Below are 17,207 nucleotides of genomic sequence, written 5' to 3' on the forward strand. Positions count from 1 at the left end.
TAATTCCCAGGGCAGTTAGTATAAAATTCAATTGTTCCCAACTTTTGGTTAGTAATTATCATTTTGGAACAAGTTTTGCACGCACTTTTCCCAACCTCAAATTCGATTCGTCGTTAGATTTCATTAATATCCTGATAGTCTTCCCCAAGCTATTTTAATGATTCTTTGCAAGATTTCCCGGAAATATGAAAAACTGTGACCACATTTTCAATTTTTCAAAGGTCTCAGGATTCTAAAGTAGCTCAAATGGTACAGAAATTTATGATACGTTATAACTGATTCAAAAGAAAATCGATATTTTGTGGCTTGTACATAAACTTTGTTCTGCAAGTATACTAGAAGCTGTACAGGCAAAAAACTACTTTATAATGGACTATCGTCAGTCACTTCCTTTCAGTGGCAATCATCGGTTGTTTCTTTTTATTAAGTGGGTCAAATTGGTATTGATATTTAAGAGGACGTGATATTTAAGATTGCAAAAAAAGTAAAAAGATTTTGCCGAAGTCGTTGGTGATGGAAAGTCCAAAGCCTGCGAAAAAGAAAAGGTACATTAAATTTTAGTCAATTTAATATAACTTTCATTTCGTAATTATTCCCAAGCTTCGTCTATTTACTTTCTGTTCCAATTTTACCTTACATTATTCAATTAAATTATAAATATTTTTATAAATTCGTGATAAGGTTATACCCATTATATAATATCCTGTTCTTTTTTGAAAGAGAAAGTTCTCAAGTTGCAGAAATGTGAATTCATTTGGTAGCCAATTTCTCTATAGAGAATGAGTATCTCCATCTTGAACTACATTAACTTCATCTCAGTTCAATCGCATCTGACTATTTTTCGAACATATGGAGACTTTGATATTCGTGTAAACACCCTTTATAGACGGTGTGTTCAAATGTTAACATCATCATCAGCGGCGCAACTATCGGTGTTCGGTCTAGGCCTGCCTTAACAAGGAACTGCAGATATCCCGGTTTTGCGCCGAGGTCCACCAATCCAATATCCCTAAAAGCTGTCTGACGTCTTGACCTACGCCATCGCTCCATCTCAGGCAGGGTCAGGATATTGCCCTTATAGCATGCAGGGGGCAAAAATTCTTCGGGGGATTCTTCTCTAGAAGGCGGTCAAGAGTTCGTAATTTTCTTCTCCGAGGAATACATGAGGACTGGCAAGATCATTGTCTTGTATAGTAAGAGCTCTGTCCCCATGGTGAGACGTTTTAAACGGAACAGTTTTGGTAAGCTGAAATAGGCTCTGCTGGCTGCCAACAAACGTGTGTGTCATCGTAGCTGTTATCGGTTGTGATTTTCGACCCTAGATAGGAGAAGTTATCAACGGTCTCAAAGTTGTAGTCTCCTAACTTTATTCTTTCCGTTTGACCAGTGCGGTTTGATGTAGTTGGTTGGTTGGTTTTTGGTACTAGTGTAGCCACCACTTACCACCGCGTACTTTATCTTGCCTTTATTGATGCGCAGCCCAAGATCTCGCGCCAATCGCCGCCTGCTCGATCTGGATGAAGCCAGTTTGTACGTCTCGGGTGGTTCTTCCCATGATGTCGATATCGTCAGTATAGGACAGTAGTTGGGTGGACTTCCCCCTTTTTATGTATGAGACAGATAATGCCTCGTTGCCAGTCGTCAGGCATTGATTCGCCGTCGAACACCTTGAGCACAAGTTGATGAACCACTTGGTGTAACTGGTCGCCTCGAAATTTAACCAATTCGACTGTAATTCCACCGGCTCCTGGCGACTTATGATTTTTGAACCGATGAATTGCATGGATTGTTTCTTCTATACTTGGTGGTGGCAGTATTTGTCCGTCGTCTTCAGTTGGCGGGACCTCCAACTCGCCGATAATAATGATAATAATAATCGTTGGCGCAACAATCCATATTGGATCGGGGCCTTGAAGTGTGTTAGAGCACTTCATTCAAGACCGTAACGGTACACTAGGAGGCAATGTGGTCAGCATTACGCTCGCCCGAGATTATTACCCTGATTTGACTCAGGTACTCATTCACAGCTGAGTCGACTGGTATCCGACGTCAAATCACGATACAAATTCCACTGCCACCAGTGAGATTTGAACCGCGACCTTCCGTATGACAGCCTAGTGCTCTAACCACTGAGCTATCCGGACACCAACTCGCCGATGTTCTGGTTATTCAGTAGTTCATCAAAGTACTCAACCCATCGCTCCAATATGCCCATTCTGTCGGAAATCAGATTTCCCTCTTTGTCTCGGCAGGATGAATATCGAGATGTGTAAGGCTTCATCCTGCTGACTTGTTGGTAAAACTTGCGCGCCTGATGCGATTGCTTCCTGTACTTCTCGAGTTTATACACTTGTTGGTTCCCCCAGGCTTCCTTTTCCGTGTGTGAAGTCGCTTCTCCGCTCAATGGAGTTCATAATAAGTCACCGCGCGTGCCCGCGTCCTTTGAGAATGGAACATTATTCTGTATATAGCATTCTTCCGTTCCACTGCTTGTGAACGGGACAAAGGCTGAAGAAAAAGAAAGAAAGATTGCTGGTTTACATTCATCGTCAAATCAGCCGTTCCGACTCTTTTTGTGGCTGGGGCCAAGTATGTTTGTGGCCGTATCCATGATAACGTTCTTCAGGTGATTATTTGTTGATGCTTCATCTGCAAGATCTCTGTTAACTGCGGTTATTGAGGAATCCATTTCTCTTATTCGAGCTCGGAGCACCATGTCAACGAGATAGTGATCCGAGTCTATATCCGCGTCTATATATTCTGACATTCATCAAGGCTGAGAGGTGGCGGCGATCAACATGTGGTCAATTTGGTTGAAAGTGGTCCCATCTGGAGAGGTCCACGTATGTTTGTGGACCGCTTTCCGCGTAAACCAAGTACTTCCAATAACCATTTCGTGTGTTACTGCTAATTGAATAATCGGCCGTCCGTTATCATTTGTATTTTGATGTAAGCTATGGGAGCCAACGTATCACCTGCATATGGGCATCGTCCCTACCTGGCTTAATGAGGCTTCTATTTACTTTATTCTATTTTAAATTTATCTGGCAAGCGCAGAGTGCATAGCCGTTCGCTTATGTTTTCAAAGCCGATAACAGCAGATTTAATTTTTTGGGTGGCTAAGAAACCTACTCCGAGCATATGGTTTATCCCTCGGTGGATATAGCGCGTCAACCATGCCTACGCGTTGTCGCTCACGGTTACCTGAAACGCGCTTCGACTCCCCCTTCCACTTGCCGGGACGCTCGCACTAGTCCTCTATTGTTCTGTGGTAAATGTGGTAAATCTTCAGCCCTGTCAGTTTCATCAGCGTAATCGAGGTGTTTGAGGAAAGATGTCACCGACCATTGAATTCCTCCACGTTTTCGGGACAAGGCAGTATGAAGAATGTCATCCATAAAAAGAATAAATAATATCGGTGACAGGATGCAATACTGGCGAACTCCGCTTTGGACCTCAAAACCCTCCGAGATTTTACCTCGGTACAGCACGGGCCATTATAGGCCGCTCCGCTACGTAGAGCACTCCAAATACACTCCCTGTTTGCGCTTTCGAATGCTTCCTCGTAATCAATGAAGAGCAGGTGCAGGGAACATCTAAATTTCCTACTCGGTATCGGAGTTTGAGCGCTTCACTCCCACCATAGCTCGCAGCCGCCAATAGAGCTTTCAATTCCTTCCGTTCATCGATCCGCTTCCACGATTCCGCAGTCAACCAGATTCTTTGACGCCCCTTTTGGCAGATTCAACACGCAAGCAAACATAAGCCACCATCAGAGGTGGTCCCATTCGAGGCCGATACCAGCGGTTTTCTTGTTACGCATATTCAGAAGACAATTCCTAGATCTACTTCTTATCGCGAAATAGTCAATCTGATTGCTCGTAAGTTAAAACCCAACTGACCTTATGGCAGGCTCTGTGCTCCATCAATGTGCCATTAATGACGAGGCGGTGGAACTTTCAGAAACCCACGAGCCTCCCACCATTTCCGCTCCGGTTGTCGAGACTGTGTTTCCGCAATACATGTCCGAGCAAATTGTTATCAGATCCCACCTTGGCATTTAGATCACCTACCACGATCACAATGCCACTTTTGGGAAGCTTCCCCTGAACCCGTTCAATTGCTCGAAGAAAAAATCCTTCTCCACTACATCGGAAGTCTCCATTGGTGAGTAGTATTGTCCAATTGTAATGCTCCTTGACCTGGACCAAACTCTTGCAGTTAGAAATCTGTCAGGAACGGACTCTCAGGCCAATAGAGCGCGCCTTGTGGTAGCCGTCGGAAGCATCCTGACACCGAATTCGCCTCTGCTACCACTTGGCTTTCCAGAATACAAAAGCACATTGCTACTAGGGTGGCAAGAGGGAGAGGACTACTCTCTAGAGTTCCAAACTCTTTTTTTCGTTTAGGTGCACAATGTGCAATTTATATCGTTGGAATTCCCGCTCAAATTGGAGAGGGGGGCGCGTCCGTGCAGTCCAAAAACCAATCATAGTCCGTTTTTGATAGCCAATGGTCGTTGCCGTCAAGTCAGTCCCTATCCGAGGCGTTGTTGACGTTTCAGTAGCAACGAAGTTTCAAAATTTGCAAGTTCCTAGCTCACAAATTTCTATCCCTTTTAGTCGTCACTTAGGTGAAGCAGGAAAGGCTTTGATTGTATTCTTAAGCCCCAACTCAGAGGGTCTAGGAAAACAAATTTTTTTTGATAACCACTACCATTTTTATAGTACGATTTGTCTTTAGCCTTAAAATAGGCCTCAAGGTCGGTGATTATCTCTTCATCGGCATTAAATTTCTTTACAGCGAGTATTCTCTTAAGGTCTGAGAACAGAAAAAGTCGCGTGGGGCCAGGTCTGGAAAAGCAATTCGAAGGCCAATTCATACAATTTTGCCATCTCAAGTGTCATGCAATCATCGTTCCTCATGGGGAAACAAGAATTTATACCTGAGGCGTCTAGCTTCCGGTTTGGCGGCTTTTTTGCTAATTATATGTTGTGGTACCTTTGTAGAACTTCTTGGAAATTTTATAATAACCCACCTAATGACTACATATATTGAGTGCAATCTAATATATAAAGCATTTTTTTCAGATGCAGAAATGCTTGCCGGCAAATCATGAAAATTTTAGGGTGTGTAATTTTTGGTGGATTCATTTATGAGAATATTCCGAAAAATCAAAAAAGCGCCAAGTCAACTATGTAAGTAATCTTTCTTCAATTTGATTAGAATTGCTAAAATATACAATAGATAATTTACTGGTAATGAATTTAAAATAAAACAAAATTGGAGATTTGCTTCAATTATAGTTCGGAGAAATTCACATTATCAAAAATCAAACAGTTCTGGGGTAGTTGTCCTTTGCGAAATTTTTTTGGCAATTTATTTGTGTAAAACTTGCATGCAGATGAAATTCTCTTTTTGGAATTATGCCAGCTTATCTTAATAATTTACCATACAAAAAGTTGTAATCTTCAATGGCACGAGTCATTTTCCCCGCTCTATGTTAAGAAAACAGTTTTAGTAGCAGAGAAAGGGAAAAAAAAAAACTTAAACTAAGTGTTGACGAATTGGATATAGTACAGATACCCCGGAACAAGTCGTGATTATGCATTTAGTTTGCCAGACCACCACCACTCCCCTTAATATGATGTTGCCATTTAAAGTTTGAAAATGCATTAAATTTGCACAAAAGTGATAGCTTTGACCCGTTTATATCTTTGCTAGTAATAGTGCGATTTCAACCATCCACCACTATAGTCTATAGTTTAGCCTTCATTACTGCAATATTTGACGATTCTAGGATAAACTTAAGGGGGGCTCCGAGCCAATTTCTAAAAAAACACTTAATATGTAATATCATATAATATGCTATTATTAACTTGATTTAAACAGGTATCGATATGGAGAACATTTTCCAACCTAGACACCATGTGTAAGGACCATCATATTTTTCAGATATTTGGGTTAGGTAATTTCTGAGAACGGTTTCAGAAAGTACTAATCGAAACCTTTCACTTAATACCCACACCTCATACTCAGTGAAAAAAATTGAATATCCCCTTTTGCATGTGTGGAGTACCCGATTAAGCTCAACCTGGAACTATGTTACTCATAGCATGCAATGGGATGCACACGTCCCACCTTTCTAGCAAATTTTATGGCAATAGAAGAAAGCGTTTCTCAGATAATAGGTGTGAGAGAGGTAGACAGTACACAGATTCTAATCAAGTTTTGTTGTACACAATGCCTTAAAAAGCAGATTAAAAATAGAAGAAATGTTTCCTTCATTGTCTGGATCGCGCCAGAGTTCTTCAACGTAGCTGAACGATCGTAACGATTTGCCTTTCATGAACCCACTTTCGCAAAGCTGTATTCCACATCTAAAATTGCTGCTTGAAGTGTTCGACGCTTGCTTCAAGGAGGCCATTTTCCCTAGACTCGCGTTGATCAGTAAGGGTGAAGGAGACCCGGAGCTCCCATCTGCATACCCACCGCTGTGTATGCTTGACACGGCCAGAAAAGTGCTCGAGAAGCTCATCAGGAGTAGACTCGCTGGAGCGATCCGCGCTTCCGGGGACTTATCCGCAAGGCAGTTCGGGTTCAGAACAGGGAGATCTATTGTGGATGCTGTTATGGAGGTCGTAGATGCGGTTCATCAACCCGAGGCACACAGCCGCCGATCTCGACGGATAGTGAGGGATTATATGAAAGACCGCTCCCTGCTCTATGAGACGTTAGAAGGCCAAAGGAGGATGGACATCACGCAGGGAGTAGCACAGGGATCCATCCTAGGGCCGGACCTCTGGAACGCTTACTTCGATGGTCTGCTGAGACTCGATATGCCCGAAGAGTCACGCCTGGTCGGTTATGCAGACGACGTTGCGGCACTTGTTGCCGGACGCACTGTTCAACAGGAGCAAAGCAGACTTGGCATATTGATGCAACGGGTAAGCGGACTGCTCACGATTTCAGCCGGAAGGAGAAACCCAACCCTGCGTCCCATATCGATCGGCAAGTTGACTATAGAGTCAAAACCAGCGGTTAAATACCTTGGTTTAATGCTCGACTCGAAGATGAGCTTCTTCGAGCAAATCAAGGCAGCAGTGGACAGGGCCCAGTTGCAGCCTATTGGGGGCCCTATATCTACTAGGAGACGTCTTCTTATGGGCGCAGGCAGTTCTGCTCTATGGCGCGAAGGTATGGGCTGATTCCCTTGACAAGGAGATGCATCGTAAGCGCCTTGCTCAAGTGCAAAGGCTGGGAGCTTTGTGAGTGGCGTCTGCTTATGGCACCGTCTCCGAACCAGCCGTGATGGTGATCCCGGGAGTGATCCCCGTTGCCCTCCTTCCCAAGGAGCGCAAAGCTATATTCCGCCGTAAGGGCGAGAACTTCAGAGAGGTGGCTTCCCGTGAAGAACGTCAATAGACCCTTACCGAGTGGCAAAATAAGCCAAGTAGCAGATGGGCTGCGCGGCTCATCCACAATTTAGACCCGTGGTTGAACCGAACGCACGATGAGATTGATTACTTCCTTGCCCAACTTCTAAGCGGTCATGGAGTCTTACCTGCAGAGGATTGGGAAAGCGCGATCTCCTGATTGTGTGTTCTACAATGGAGTGGCGGATGACTCTGTATACACCTTTTTCTCTTGCGAAAGGTGAGACGGCTTTCGTCAGGTGCTTTATGCAAACACAGGGGAGCTCTCTTGCGACAACATTGGTGCTCAGAGGTGGCGGTGAGGAAGACGGGCGGCAACCCTGTTGGCCCAACCAAGACTAAGTGGCCGAGGAGAACCTCCATAGTTGTAGCACCGGGTTGAGGTTGAACTCGATCGGCGGAGGAATCGAACGGTAAGGGGTTCTCTAAACTAACAACTCCCTTCCACCCCTCGCCTCCCGTTATTGAATTCCCTGACTTGAAGGCTCCCAAACCCGAGAGCGGGAAAACTAGCCGGAAGTAATGTTTGAAACGGTTCCAGGCAAGTTCTCTGATGGCAAGGAGGTGTTTAGTTAGTAGTCCGATAGCGTGCTGTTGCGGGAGTCCAATACTCAATGCGGAAACGCATTCACATACCCTACTCCCAAAAAAACAACATTCAAAAATTATCGAAAGTCACTACACACATTCCAACACCCCCAAGTGTAGCTGTAAATGGGGACTTATCAACGTATGTTTGTATGCTAAAGATATAGTTCTGCACAGTGTTTGGCAAAAACCAATCTGAACTGTTCGTTTCAATAACTCAGACTTATCAAATCAATGCAGAGATAATACGGTCAAAATTACTCCAGCTCCTGCCGAATTCCCCTGTTCTCATGGATTTATGTCTCCGTTGTCGGTTTTCTTAGTGATGGGATTCTTCGTTTGCAGATCTCCTTTTCAAAATTATTTGGTTCGTTGAAAGCTGAACCCGTTCAATGCAATTTTCTTCTTTTCTCTTCTATTCCTCCTTTATTTTGGGATTGCATCAAAATACTCCCCATATTTATATTTAATCAAATAGAGTTAATAATAGTATATTGTTATATTTTAGAAATTTACAGGAAGGGCTCTTAAGCTCCTCATAGTAGTACAGACTTGCAGTAATATGCACCACAATATGGAGACGCATATTAGAAAGTTTGATAGAACTCTAAGTATTATTAATAATGTCATAGATGTACATACATATATCGTATGTTCACTTTTTGTGGAGTTTAAGCCATCCACACAATCTCTTGGTTGTTATTGCTTTTTATCTTTGATTTTTCAATGAGTCTCTAATTTTATTATCTTCACAGTTAATGCTGTGCAATTGATAAGATTACAGCAGCCAGCCAAACATGACAAATCGGGAAACCAGAAGCTGGAGGCTTCAGGTATGAAAGGTTTTGTGTATTTCTTATATAAAGACATTTGAGAGTGCATTTGCCCCATTAGTACCACTTTCGGGTGATATTGGACAGCAGCAACAATTTTGACCTATTATGACTTTGTTGGTAAAAGTGCGATCTACACCAAACTTGGTAGAATCATGCTCTATGTTATAGTCTATATTACTGCGATTCGTAGTACTAAGATAGGAGGGGACGGGGGTTTGCAGCCAATTGCTAAAAATTATAGTAATATACTATTAATAACCTTATTTGCAAAGATATCGGTATGGAGGGAATTTCGGAGTCTAGGCACCATATAGTGGCAGCCTTTTAATTTTTTTCCAGAGTAGTTTCTGAGAATGTGTCCGTTAAAGAGATGCTCACTTTCGACCCCCATCTTTCTAACAAATGTCAAAACTAACACCGGTTTCGAAAAGTACTAATCGAGATTTTTCATTTAATACTCCACGTGACTATATTTGGTGACATACAGTATATAAATATATGCACCCTCCTTTGGCACGTATAAGGACCCCCCCCCCCCTTTAAATTTGACATAAAAGGATGTAACTCACTTTGAGGGTTCACGGTTTTCACCTCTCTATAAAATTTGGTGTCAATCGCTATAACCGTCTCCGAGAAAAATGCGTGTGATGGACAGACAGTAAACCGATTTAATAAGGTTTCATGACGACCGGAAGCCGCATTCCGAGTACCGAGAACAAGGCGCTGAAACACAACTATCGTATCGTCGTCATTGAAAAAAGTTAAAGGGAGTGGAAATTGCCTGTATCGTTTCATTTAAGACACCCTACCATATTAAGGTAGGTATGCATATACATTAAAGCCCTGGTGTCATATGACAACACAAACTGAAAACTCTATACCAACAGACGGACAGACAGACGGTTTGTAAACTAATGCTAATAAGGTCTTGATTCATACAAAATTTTAAGAAACACAACAAATCCCTATCACATTACTGCCAGATTGTAGGAAAAAGGGAACTAAATTTTACATATTTAATATTTATTTTGCACTTTTTCCAGAAGCTTCACTGGAACTGCAACAAGAAGTAATCAATTTACAGAAGGTAATGCTTGTTATGTTTCCTCTTGTAATATTGTTTGCATTGGTGGCAATCTCGAGGATGTATCCAATACTCTGCAAAAGGCTACAAGTTCAGTAAGTAACTCCATAATGGTTCAAATTGTATCTATCTTAAATTCTTCTTTCAGGATGCAGTGTGCTCCAGTGGTTACAATTTGACCATTTATAACACTACTTTCCCTAATTCAACATTACAAGAGAATTGGCTTGCTGGTGATTACAATATTATCAAACTTTATCTCCTGGACGTTAACTTGACAGAAGTTGAGGCGAAGGCATTTGAGAACTCAGTTTTCAAATATTTGACTGATCTTGAGATATCCAAAGCAAACATTTCCAACTTGCCCAATGGGGTATTTTCAAAACTGCAATATTTAGGTAGTTTGAAGCTGGATGCTAGTGTAAGAAACTTTTCTTCAGAATACTTGCAAGGGGTAGCACCCTATATCATACACCTTGACATACACGGAATGTCAACGGAAACATCGCCAAAAGCGTTGTTTGGAAGTCTGCCCTTAGAGGGTTTGAAATCGCTGGACTTACGTTATAATAATTTCGGGGATAAAATTGCAAGTGACAGCTTTGAAAATGTTAAAGCAACTTCTATTCTGTTGTTGGCGTCCTGCAATATTAGTAATTTGCCGGTTGGGGTGTTTGATTCTTTTGCGGATGGTTTACAATACTTGGATTTACGAAATAATAACTTAACCACGGTTAGTGGAGACATTTTCGAGCCGCTTATTTCGCTTTACAAATACGTTCAAATTGGTTTGGGTGGAAATCGCTGGAATTGCAGTCCCAGACTCATTTCACTAGCCAAGCTAATGGAAGAGTTTCCACTCGTATTCGAAGATCAGCTCTATTGTGCATCACCGCTAGAACTAGAGGGAATACCTTTGAATTCAAATATTCTATCAAACTTCCTAAACACAACAGGGACTGAGGGCAAAATGAATCGCACAACAAGTAGAAGTACTTCTGCTACCGACGCTTTTCATGAAAGTACCACCGCAGCTAACATGAAGCCAAATGCAGCATTAACTGAAGTCGTGTGCGGTACAAATGAGAATAATGGACACGAAACTGGCAATTCCAACGAAGTGGGGAGTGTTTTAACCATTGAAGATGCGGTGGCTAAATTCAACATCTCCAAAGTGTCAGTCAATAGCGTGGAAATTATCATCGACGGCAATAGTGAAGACCTCACATTGTTATGGTTCAGTGGCGCTTCCAACAACGAGGGAAATATGGAAAACCATTACAAGGACTATAGTTCGGAATGTGCAGAGCTTGGAACGCATAGGTATATTATAAGCGATCTCGAGTTGGGAGTGCTCTACACCATTTGTGTCATTCGGAATGATGATTCTGAAGTACCACCAATGAGCTGTCAATCCTACTTTGTCGAGATCGAATGCGTCGGAGATGACTGGATTTCACAACTTCCTGGTACTACAATTATGGCCACTTGTGGAATAGGAATTGCAGCGGCTATGCTTTTAGGCGCCGTTGTAATGTTTTGTGTTGTTCGTTGTTGCCCCACTCTGTTGGAAGGTTGTGACCGAATCGTGGTTCTTGATAAAAATATAAAGGAGAGGAAGGACAAGGACCCAACGAAAAGGTAACGTTACTGGTAGTTATAATAAATGTACTGGAATCATTGCCTTGCATCTAGGTGGAAGATAGCAAAAAAATGCCGTTCCGTTCCCTCGACTTATGAAGTGATCCCCTGCCGCACGTTCACAGCAATTCGGAAAGACAGCATGTATTTTAAAAGAATTCCTGAACATTCACCACCGCCACTACCCAAGAGGTCGTCCGTAGGAATTGCCTCGGAATTTCCTGCAGAAGGCAACAAATTAAGTTTGGTGACTGATCTTGATGATGGTTATTTTGTACCTTGTAGCCGCGCTTAGGGATATTGGAACCAATTTCTTTTCTTCGAAAGTATTAATACAGATTCAATGTATGTTTTTAACAACTAAAAGTACAGTCTGAGACAAAGAATGATGTTTATTTGATTGTAGACCGGAAACTCGTGGGTATTTCTTAAGGTTTGTTCACATTTTAATAAAAAAGCAAGCGTTTGCATGTAGAGATCCATGAGGAGTGTCTGTATATATGGATCTAGACAATGAGACAGTCTAGGACTTTTCGTTCATACACACTTGAATGTCTTGTTCCTCAATTGTCAAATATAGCAAACCTTACTACGATCATTGCTTAATCATCAGCGGTGGAACAATCGGTGGATTAGACCGACCAGAGTAAGGAACTCTAGACATCCTCATTTTACACCGAGTTCAAGAAGACTATACATGGGGGAAGCAACTTCAACGTCAAAGAAGAACGGAATCTCATTGTGCACCTTTCGTGTAGGGACGAAGTATGTAAGTGGTATTGGTGTGTCGATGTCGCTTAGATGTTTTTTCTGTGTATGTTTCTACATCTTATCCAACAGGAAATGGATGTATCCGAAAGATTGATTTTGGGTGCATCTACAATACTTATTTCCTCCTCACTTCCTAGGAAAGCAAATATGGATCCATTGATGAAAATATTGGGCGTGTTTATTTCCACCAACCTTCCCATAGAGGAACTCTGAAGCATCATTCGTTCAGTGATTCCATTAAGATACATTACCATTAATCCGAAATGCATCTTTAACAGCAGTACAATGTTTGTTGTTATAACTGATGCTGTTACCCGCAAACTGCAACCGCGTGGGCGCTCACCAATGCACTGCATCACATACACGGCACTAACGCACTATAGTCTTCTTGACCGAGGTTTACCAATTCGATATCTCTAACATCTGCCTGACTCTCAGGCAGGGTCTGCCACATCTTTTTTTCTACCATAGATATTGCCCGTCTAAACTTTCCGGCTGGATCATCCATCAAATTAGGTAGTTCACTCAAACCAGTACATTCAGCTGGATTTTATGCACGACTAGGCGGTCACTGTGTCAAAAAATACTTTTTAGAAGAAAAACGTAGGAGTACCATTTAGCACAGTGCAACAGATAAGGGTAGGTTTTAAACCGGCAAACACCCTCTGTAGAGATCAGAATAGCAATATGATCAGCGACGCGATTTCAATAAAAGCAAGATATGTTTAGCATTTTCAACACCTCTTGAACCCAATGATGACACATTTCCACTGAACTGTCATTCCAGATGGTCCAACCGGAGAATAAGTGCCTACACCTCGGACTTTGTGCAAAGCAGAGGCAGCTTTGCTTAAAATAAAATCACATACAGCTCCCAGAATCAATGGCATCCCAGCGGAGCCCCAAGAACGGGCAATGGTGTTCACCAGTCGAATAAACTAATTAGCAGAATCTATACAACCGAATAAATACTGGTTGAAAAGTGTAATTTGTCCGGTGTCCAAAAAGAGTGATCATCTGCGTTGCGAAAACTATAGGAATATCTCCTTGATTTTGACATACTTCTGACGAATATAATCGAGCAATGACTGGGAGATTATACAGACAGCTTCATCGAGGAATACCCAGGAGGATTCAGATCTGGATGACCGAAAACAGACCAGATATTCGCAGTTAAGCAGGTGCTTTAAAAAGTACTGGGAATGGATGCACTAGCTGTTCGTTACTTCTGTGAGGCGTACGATAGTGTAGCTAGTAACACCCTGTACAGAATAATGATCGAGTTAAAAACCCCATCGAAGGTATTCCGGAAAGGATTTTGAAACGAGTGCTGAAAGGCAGACCCGAAGGTAACCGACCAAAAGGGAAGCCAAGGAAAGTCTTTAGATCGTGATAATTGGACGCGATGCATCCAAGAGGCCAAGGCTCGATTCGGAATGTAGTGGCATCGAAATATCCTTTTCTCGCACGCGGCTTCGAGCTCGTCAGATCGTCTGAATCTTGTAGAGTGAGAGCTTTTACCCTATGGTGGAATGTTTTATTGGAAAAGTTTTTGTAAATTGAAATGGGCTCTGTTGGTTGCCGACAACTATGAGTGGATTCCATCATAATAGCTGTTATCTGCGTCATTTTCGATCCTAGATGGGAGAAATTATCAACGGTTGGTTTGGTTTCTCTTATCTTTATTGTTTTCAGTCGAAGTTGTTATTGTTCGTCCTCATTAATATGAGGCCCAAAATCTCGCTCCGGCTGCCACCTTCTCGCAGCTAATGACAATATCGTCGGCATAGGTCAGTAGCTGGGTGAACTTGAAGAGTGCAATGCACATTAAAATTATTGAGGCATTGCATTTGGAGTGAAAAAATTGTCTCAAAAAATTTGTCTAGTTATAATGATCATCCAAGGGGCAATTAGCGCCCATTAGGCAACAGTTCAAAACAGGCTTGGGGACAGAATGTCTACCAAGGTACAAAAGTTGAAGCCCTTAGGGAAGTCACCGGAGGAGTACGGAATTTCGGCGGATTCGAGACATATTGTTCGAGACCCTTTATTTGATACCTCACAAGACTATATTTGTTTCTGCATGCATGGGGATCCCTTAAACCCCCTCCCTTAATCTCACTGTATGTGAGATAATTCACAGGTCCCGCGTTTCGACCGAATTTCGTACCAATAGGAGCAACGGTCTCTGAGAAGTAGATATGACAGATAGGAGACGCAGAAACCTGCGGTGCCAAAAATACCACAAGCGACCCAAGTCACGTCTAACCGTACTGCCAACCTAAAAGCTCTGATCGGAAAGGTGAAGAGAATCCGACGAATTCAGAAAGGAAATCTCATAAGTTAAAAAGAGGCAAAACTGATTGGAATAGTGGAGCGGCGAAATGGGCTCGCAGTCAGTGGTTTTGTGTGTGCAAAAATAAGTGGTGTATATATATATAGCTACTACACGCTACCAACTTCAACACTGTCTGAATTCAAGGAAACGCTTGACAATCTTGTTCTCGAAGCAAGGGAATGAAGTCCAAAGGTGATTGCCGGTGACTTCAATGCTTGATCCCTTGAGTGGGGTAGCAGAGAAATAAATGCAACGGGCCGTGGTTTAGTAGAAGCTTTTGCATATTTGGATATAGTTCTGACCAACGAAGGTGATGTAAACACCTTTTGGAAAGCGGGATCTGGCTCCTATATAAACTTGACCTTTATCAGCCCTGTACTGGCGTGTGGTATGCACATGAAACATGAAGGAATGCTTTAGACGGCTCCGTTCGGAAGCTGACATAATCCCGTGAGGGAGCTCCTAGGGAATCGTGATGGGGCGATTCAGAGGCCGTTCATCTCAGCGAATCACATGCCTCCTCTTGTTAAAAGTCATGCAGGAAATCATACCATTACTTTCAAGCCGGCCATCAAATACTTAGGAGTGATGATAGAGAGTAAACACAGTTATAATCAACAAGCGCAGTATGTTTCCAACAAAGTATCCACTACAACTATGACAATGTTATGGAGAGAAGAATTTGAGGCAACATACTTAGTTCTATCCTCAGTAATAAGTCCGTGATCCGGAAAAGTGTGAAAAAAAGTACAGGTGAACGTCCCCCTTAGTTGGGACAACTTCGCCATGCTGCATCCTACCTAATGACCCCCCGCCCCTCATTACAGAGGTTTAATGCAATTGAGCTAGCCCTCCAGCTTGATGGTTCGTTGCGGTGGGCTTACAATCCGTTATCCACGGATTGCAAGCCCACAATTCAATGTGGCATTGGCATTTTGTCTCTTAGGGAGCAACAATTTGACACAAAAAGAACTACTTTGATTGACTATAACCTTGTTAACAACAGTAGGATTTCTATCAAATTTTCCCATATAATGCTTTCTATTAAAACCTATATTACTGCGTCATATCTAACATAAGATCAACTTAAGGGGGTTCGCAGTAAATTTTCAAAGCATAACAATATACTCTTTTTGACTTTATTTATGCATATATCCTAACTGAGAGTATTTTGAGGCCTAGATGTCATGTGCACGGACCACTATAATTTTTTTCAGATTTTTCGGTTGGGTTGTTTCTGAGAATGGGTCGTTGTATTAGCTGAACCCTTTCGGACCACCGCATTCCTTCCTTTTGCAATCAGTGTAAACAGCTAATACCTGTTTCAAAAAGTACTAATCGATACTTTTCATTTGATACATTACATGGCTATACTCGGTGAAAAAATGGTGCACCCCTCTTTTACGTTGGAAGTGAAATTCAATGCCCACCTTGCCAAAAAACTTCGTGTAAATAGGAGTAACCGTTTCTGAGAAAAGTGCAGGAGAGAGGCAGACAGACGGACAGAGAGTAAATCAATTTTGTTGTTGCAAACAAAATCTGAATAATGATTTAATAGTGGGTGAGTTCTAGACCTGAGACGTGGATATTAATCGAAAACTACCTTTTTGTAAAGACGTTCTACAAATCCTTCACGAAAATGCTAGAAGAACGAATTAAACTGCAAACCGATAAAACGATTGGTGAATACTAAGAAGTCGACAATTAACCAGCTATTCATAGTCAACCAGATACTAGACAAATGGTGGGAATTCAATATTGAAGTTAATCAAATATTCGCTGTCTTCAAGCAAACATATGTATTGACCGAAAAGTAATGCTTGACTTGCGGGTTTCATCGAAACTGGTAAGCCTTACTAGAGTAATAATGTTTCACATAATCGCTCAGGTCAGAATTAATAATAGCCTGACAGATGCGTTTAAGACGAGCGTCGGATTAAAACAAGGAGATGGGCGGGTACCTCCTGTTCGATTTCGCACTGGAACAAGTTATACGAAAGTTGCCTGTGGGCAGAAAAGACATGCTGCTCTATGAGACCCTCCAAATGGTCGCAAATACGGACGATATTAACATCATGGGGCGATCTTTCCCATAAGCAAAGAATATTTGTATAAACTTCGACTGAGCAGGAAACAAAGTTGGTCTACAAATTAGCCAAAACAAAACGGAAATTATGATGCAAGCGAGAAAAATGGCGTCCACCGGACAACTTTGTATACTTAGGTATACAACTGACGAAAGATGGAAATGAAGTTGGCGAAATAAAACGCCAATTCAGCTCGCATCAGAGCCCTCTACTCGGTTCTTCCGATTCTATACGCCAACTGCATACACATGTGAAACATGGACTCCAACACAAGCTTCTGAAAAACTGGTTAATAACCTCGGGTGGAAGGTCCTGAGGTGAATAATAAGAGCTAAACGATGAAACGACCAATGGCGAATCAAATGAAACCTTGAATTGTACCAAATATTTGACGACCTGAAAGTCTCCAGATTAATCAAACTGCGG

The 17,207-nt window shown here is 42.1% G+C and overlaps 1 protein-coding gene across 1 annotated transcript; it reads left to right on the plus strand.

Moving 5' to 3' along the window:
- Positions 1–411: 411 nt before the first annotated feature.
- On the plus strand, positions 412–11,883 carry LOC119661556. The gene is made up of 5 exons (XM_038070947.1): positions 412–545; positions 5,091–5,198; positions 9,904–10,039; positions 10,093–11,585; positions 11,640–11,883. The coding sequence occupies exons 1-5, from the start codon at positions 514–516 to the stop codon at positions 11,878–11,880; spliced, it is 2,010 nt and encodes a 669-aa protein (XP_037926875.1). The 5' UTR covers positions 412–513; the 3' UTR covers positions 11,881–11,883.
- The last annotated feature ends 5,324 nt before the right edge of the window (positions 11,884–17,207 follow it).

The sequence above is a fragment of the Hermetia illucens genome, chromosome 1 (assembly GCF_905115235.1).
Source record: "Hermetia illucens chromosome 1, iHerIll2.2.curated.20191125, whole genome shotgun sequence".
Lineage (NCBI taxonomy): Eukaryota > Metazoa > Arthropoda > Insecta > Diptera > Stratiomyidae > Hermetia > Hermetia illucens.